Genomic DNA, 5802 nt, shown 5'->3' with positions numbered 1-5802 from the left:
GCGCATCGTCAGTAGTGACCTTTGGTTCCTAGGGTGTTTCGGCCTTTCATACTATACACCCTCCCCAAAGGCGGCCAGCGACAGGGTGATCAATCCTACGCTTGCGTCCCATTCCCAATTAGTCATAGGAGTTGCCTTGTTGTTGGTAGCCAACATCCCATGGGACTATGCATGGCAGGGGCGTCCTCCTCCCTGAGTCAAGCATTGTTGACTGCATACCTCCTGGCCCTCTCACTTTGGGGCCCAGCTGGGGTCTTTCCTCTTCATCCAGAGCCACTGACTGCTGCCTTCTGCCGCCTCCGATACAGCTTTGATTGCCGAACGCTGGCTCTGGCCCTTAATTCCCAGGTCTCTAAGCAGTCTGGTTGTAGATGTTGCCACAAAACCTCTGCAGCCCACCTCCACTGGTCGGACTTCTGTGTTCCAGCCATGATGCCGTGCTTCGGCAGCTAGATCGGCATAGCGCAGATGTTTTCGCTCATAAGCCTCATCTACTGAGTCCTCCCAGGGTACTGTGAGCTCAATGATGAAGACCTTCTTGAGCGAACGGGACCAGAGCACCATGTCAGGTCTTAGGGTGGTGGTTGCGATCTCCGGAGGAAACACAAGTTGCCGGCCAATGTCAGCTAGCATTTTCCAGTCGCGGGCCAAGCGCAGCTGGTCTCGCTCTATTGGTGTAGAGCCGCTCTTCGGTGGTTTAGCCCCTTCGCGGACAAAGGTCGTCCGTAAGGGGTGTGATGCTGCTGGGGGTGGTAGGGAGTTGGTGGCAGCTCGCTTGTCCTCCAGGGCGGACGCAAGGTTTTTAAGGACTTGGTTGTGACGCCAAGTGTAGCGTCCTTGGGTGAGGCTTGTTTTACACCCTGTGAGAATGTGCCTGAGGTTGGCTGGCATGGAACAGAGGGCACAGTCCGGATCTTCACCATACCATTGGTGAAGATTAACTGGTGTTGGAAGGATGTCATATGTTGCTCTGATGGAAAAGCTCAACCGCCTCGCTTCCATGGCCCACAGATCCTTCCAGCTGATCTTCCTCTTCTCCACACTGTCCCATCGAGTCCACTGTCCTTGTTTGGCAAGAGAGACTGCCTTGGCCCACCTTGCAGCCTCCTCCTGATGGCGTACTTCCTGCACTACCATCTTCCGCCGCTCTGGTGCAGTGGCCTTACTCCAAGCAGCACGGCTAGTTAGCCCAAGGCCTCCTCTCCCTTGCTGAACATGACCCACAATGTCAGCATGTCTGAGGGCTGCTGTTGCCTCCTGGACTGCTTTTCCTGGCCTCCATTTGCGCCCAGTTGCCAAGGTCGGCGCGTTGTTGCTCACCACTGGGTCTCGAGATTCATTCAGTGTCATCTGGAGCCTGGTTTTTGCACACTTGAATTCCTCGGTTAGACTGGTGAGGGGCAGCTTGAGGACACCATCTCCATAGAGGCCTATGGTGGTAAGGCATCGTGGAACTCCGAGCCACTTCTTTAAGTAGCTCGTGGCTCCTCTTTCCATCTTCTCCACTGTTGAGATTGGAACCTCATACACTGCTAGGGGCCACAACACCCGGGGTAGGAGACCAAACTGCAGACACCAGGCCTTTAACTTTCCAGGTAGCTGGGTGTTGTCGATGGACTGTAGGCTACTACTGATGTCTTTGCGCAGCTGTTGCACCTGGTCTTTGTCCTTCAGGCTTGCATCATACCACCTTCCAAGGCTTTTTACCGGCTGCTCAGACACTGTTGGGATTTGGTCATCTCCGATGAAGAATTTCAGGTCACAGAGTACTCCCTTCACAATCGAGATGCTGCGTGACTTGGATGGTTTAATCTTCATACGGGCCCAGCTGATGTTCTCCTCGAGTTTTCTGAGCAGTCTCCTGGTGCATGGGACAGTGGTGGTCAATGTTGTAATGTCGTCCATGTAGGCTCTGAGTGGAGGGAGGCGAAAACCAGAGTCGACTCGCTGTCCACCAGCAACCCATTTTGAGGATCTGATGATAACCTCCATTGCCATTATGAATGCCAATGGAGAAATGGTACATCCCGCCATTATACCTACAATACAGTAGTCGCATATCTTACAACAGTGGGTGGAGTTTGATTGATTTTGAGTGGTGTGGCTCCGCTGCTGTCCACTTAGTGGGCGGACTCTTCCGTACGGGAGCAGGAAAGTGTTATCGCTGAGCACGCGCATCGATCAGTCGATCATTAGTATTCGTTCTAAATAGAAAGAGTAACAATTAAAATTGTCAGTTTAATTTTTAGTGATTTATCTGCTCATTTATTTTATGAGTTTTAATTGATACCTATATTAGTGGTTTTTGGCATATAGATCCGCGAAACTGGATATTTGTGGATTATCCGCGGCTGTTCTCCCCATCATTAGCGTGGATAATTGAGAGTCTACTGAGTACTGTTTATACAAAAGCAGAAATTCAAATTCGAATATGGAAATGATGATAAAATGGCAACTCAACAGAAACAATGGTTTCCGTCATTTACAGGTTTGAATTATGTTGGCATTCAGCCAAGCTCATGGGCTCCATCGGCAGACATTGCAGCAGGGAGCATTGGTGGCTATATCGTACTGATGAGTCCTAGCAATGACGAAACCTGTCAACGGTTGCCAATCACTGCATCACCGCTGCTGTCAGTCGCTCATTTAATTTTTTAATTTTTTATTTGACGGTGACCACAGACAAGAGGATTACAGTTCAATTCTTCAGGAACTGCTGATGGTTTTCTACATAATGCACAGACGCCGAGTTCTGTGTACACGTAACTGCATGTTGTTTGGTATTCCAGCCTGTACTCGTTTTGTGTTGATGATCGGGCTTGCTTGTATTTTTGCAGATTTGTTAAGAGGTCGTTTTGAAAAAAATGACAGTAAAATGTACACTTTTCGCTTTATCCTTCAGAGAGACACACATGCTGTGTGGTTGCAATATGTATACAATATACTGCATGTAGGTTTATCTCGAGAGAAGGCATACAGTCAGTCTACCACTGCGATGTTTGCCTCAAACCAACAGCTGAACACTTATTATTGGAACGAGGAAATTTCCAAATTATGTTTGTAGCTTTTGTCATGAAATATATTTTTATTACGCCTGCTCGTACCTCTCGGGCAGTCTGGGCAGCGTGGCACGCACGGAATTATTGTCGGTCATTCATCTGCGCACGTAGCGATTTGTTTGCAGAAGCAAAAGTAGGTGGAGGGAGAGGAGGTGGGAGATGGCGGCAGTGGGGGGAGGATCGTGTGCAGAAGCACCGCTTAAAAACCACAAGTTTTTATTATTATAAAGTGTTAATTTATCGACATGCACGTCTCTTTTCAGGTCTGCCGCAACGGAATCGAAATGGGCGATGGAGGTAAAACACACACCATACGCGCGCACACCTAGGATGGACAGACGTGCGCACAGGATTCACAGATACACATTTTAACAACAGCAGCAGTTTTTATTCTCGTCGAGTGGTCGAGTGGTGCATGTGCAAGCAACTGCACAGGCTCAGGCCTGCTTAGCTTCTGAGTTCTGGCAACATTGTATGCATGTATGTTGAACTTCTTTCGTACATAAGCAGTTTTGATTCTCGCGGAGTGATGGTTACATTACTGTGGTGCATGTGCAAGCAACTGCACAGGTTCAGGCCTCATACTCTTTGGTTCTTTCGGTAAAGTCACGTAGGTATAAAATAAAATATAGTAAATATTAATTTTATAAATTTATTTTATTTTATTTTTATTTTAAAAGAAATACAATTATTTATTTTATTTTCTACCTACGTGACTTTACCAAAAGAACCAAAGAGTATGGATCCCTGCAGTCACGAAAACTTCAAATCTAGATTAGGCTCAGGCCTGCTTAGCTTCTGATTTCTGGCAACATTGTATGCATGTATGTTGAACTTCTTTCGTACATAGCCAACCGTGCTAATCAGAGGTTGGGTAGATGGCAGAGACTTGGTCACGAGGCATATATTTGTCAGAATCAGAATATGTATTTAGACTGAAGAAATCCGATGAGCTATGAAAGTTTTTTTCACAGATGTCCAGTATGAGTGGGTTAGCAAGTTACAAAAGCAAACATATCATATCCTTTCAAATAAAGGACAATATTGTGAACCTGCTCATGGTATAATGGGGTGTCATTCCCAAGTGACGTGTGCCACCCTTTGAATGCACAGTCCGTGCGACGTCTCGTTTCAGATGAGGGACATCATGCCTGAAGACATGTTCTTTTTGACGTGTGATGGCGCCATGGTCGAAAGGTGCGACATCGGGGTTGCACAGCTCACAAGTCACGACCGCCTATACACGAAGTTTCCGACTTACGAACGCACGACTTGTGGACATTTGCACTTACGAACCAGCGTCCAAAAGATATTTATTTTTTAACCATCCGACTTTCTAACGTGAATTCGCACTTGCGAACCGAACTGCGGAACATTTTGCAGTGTTACACGCAAATGTACAATATTTATTCTTATTTATGAGTTTAACAATGCTTCTCTTTTTTGTTGAATCGTAACACATTTCATAACACTGACCGTATGTGCATTTAAATTCAGTGCATCACTGTGTTACGACTTACGAACTATTCAACTTTTGGACGGCTCTCAGGAACGGAACCCGTTTGTAAGTCAAGGACTGCCCATATACCTCTCCGATGTCTGACATTGTGCCGAACAACACGCGGTGGACCCTGTAGACCAGTGGTTTTCAATCAGGGGTACGCGGATCCCTGGGGTACATAGCAATGTCCCAGGGAGTACGTGAGGTGATTCATAAATGTCTGAAATTATATCATACATGATAGTCATCGGTATGAATCTGCCAATATACAATAACTACGATAAAATGTAAATCCATATGGTAACCTAAAACGATATCAAATACCTTTCTAAAATCATCGATTCTAAACAAAGCCGTTTCCAAGAGTAATCAGCGAATGTGAACAAATTACCCTGCACATGCATTGCGTCCGTTTAATTTGCTTTTATCCGCTTGCAGTTTATAGCATGTTAGGATACCTCACAAAATGGACAATTCGCTAAAATATTGACGTTCATTATTCATACATTTAATTCTCAGTACCACGTTGGGTCAGGCAAGGTGCAGGGGGGTACTACTCGCTTGAAACAACATTCAACAAGGGGGCACAGTGGCCAACAAATAGGTTGAGAACCACTGCTGTGGACACCATGGAGCTGTACATCACAGCTGCGATCACCTGAGCAGGAGCAGCACTCGCATACATTAACTTTATTATTAGTTAATTTTTCCCGCCATTATGCAATTTTGCAATTAGAATTTGTTTTATATATATTGAAAAATCCACTACACACGTAGTTACCTGAAGTACGGTACGCTTCGCAAAATTCGGAAATGGTATGGTCAAGCCGGAAGGAAGTCAGTGATATCAATATGGCAATGTGATTCCTAAATTGTTAGATTCCGTGTTTATTTGTTGCGGGAGTTCAGTTATGGAGAAGTAAGCGATGCTTCAATATGTACATACAGGGTGGCACAAAAGTTAGGACGCGTAGGGTTATGAAATAAGAAGAACAGGCATTTACCCTTTCTGGCAATGGCAGAGAGGTGTATGAGGGTTGATCAAAGGGGCGCGAATTTACACGACTTTTCACAGCTTTGTGCCATGGCGTTTTTTTGGGCAATAAATAAAAATAAAAATCCCTCTCTGCAGGACAGCTACGTACGTGGGGACAGAAGTCCTTGGTCAGAGAGCCAACACCACCAAATGTGATGCGTGGCAACGACAATCGTACAGGAATGAAATCCTTTACGAAGCATAGG

At 45.9% G+C, this 5802-nt stretch overlaps 1 protein-coding gene across 1 annotated transcript; it reads right to left on the bottom strand.

The window, feature by feature from the left end:
- Nucleotides 1-231: 231 nt before the first annotated feature.
- Nucleotides 232-2178, bottom strand: LOC121852521. The gene has a single exon (XM_042346488.1). It carries the CDS (start codon nt 2176-2178, stop codon nt 232-234), a length of 1947 nt encoding a protein of 648 aa, XP_042202422.1.
- Nucleotides 2179-5802: the final 3624 nt, after the last annotated feature.

Source organism: Callorhinchus milii, unplaced genomic scaffold (genome assembly GCF_018977255.1).
Source record: "Callorhinchus milii isolate IMCB2004 unplaced genomic scaffold, IMCB_Cmil_1.0 Scaffold883, whole genome shotgun sequence".
Taxonomy (NCBI): Eukaryota; Metazoa; Chordata; class Chondrichthyes; order Chimaeriformes; family Callorhinchidae; genus Callorhinchus; species Callorhinchus milii.
The sequence above is the reverse complement of the archived record's forward strand: the minus strand, read 5'-3'. Positions and strand labels throughout refer to the sequence as shown.

Bases quoted from the DNA above. Each gene is read 5' to 3' on its own strand.
- LOC121852521 (XM_042346488.1), bottom strand. From the start codon at position 2,178: ATGCGCGTGCTCAGCGATAACACTTTCCTGCTCCCGTACGGAAGAGTC.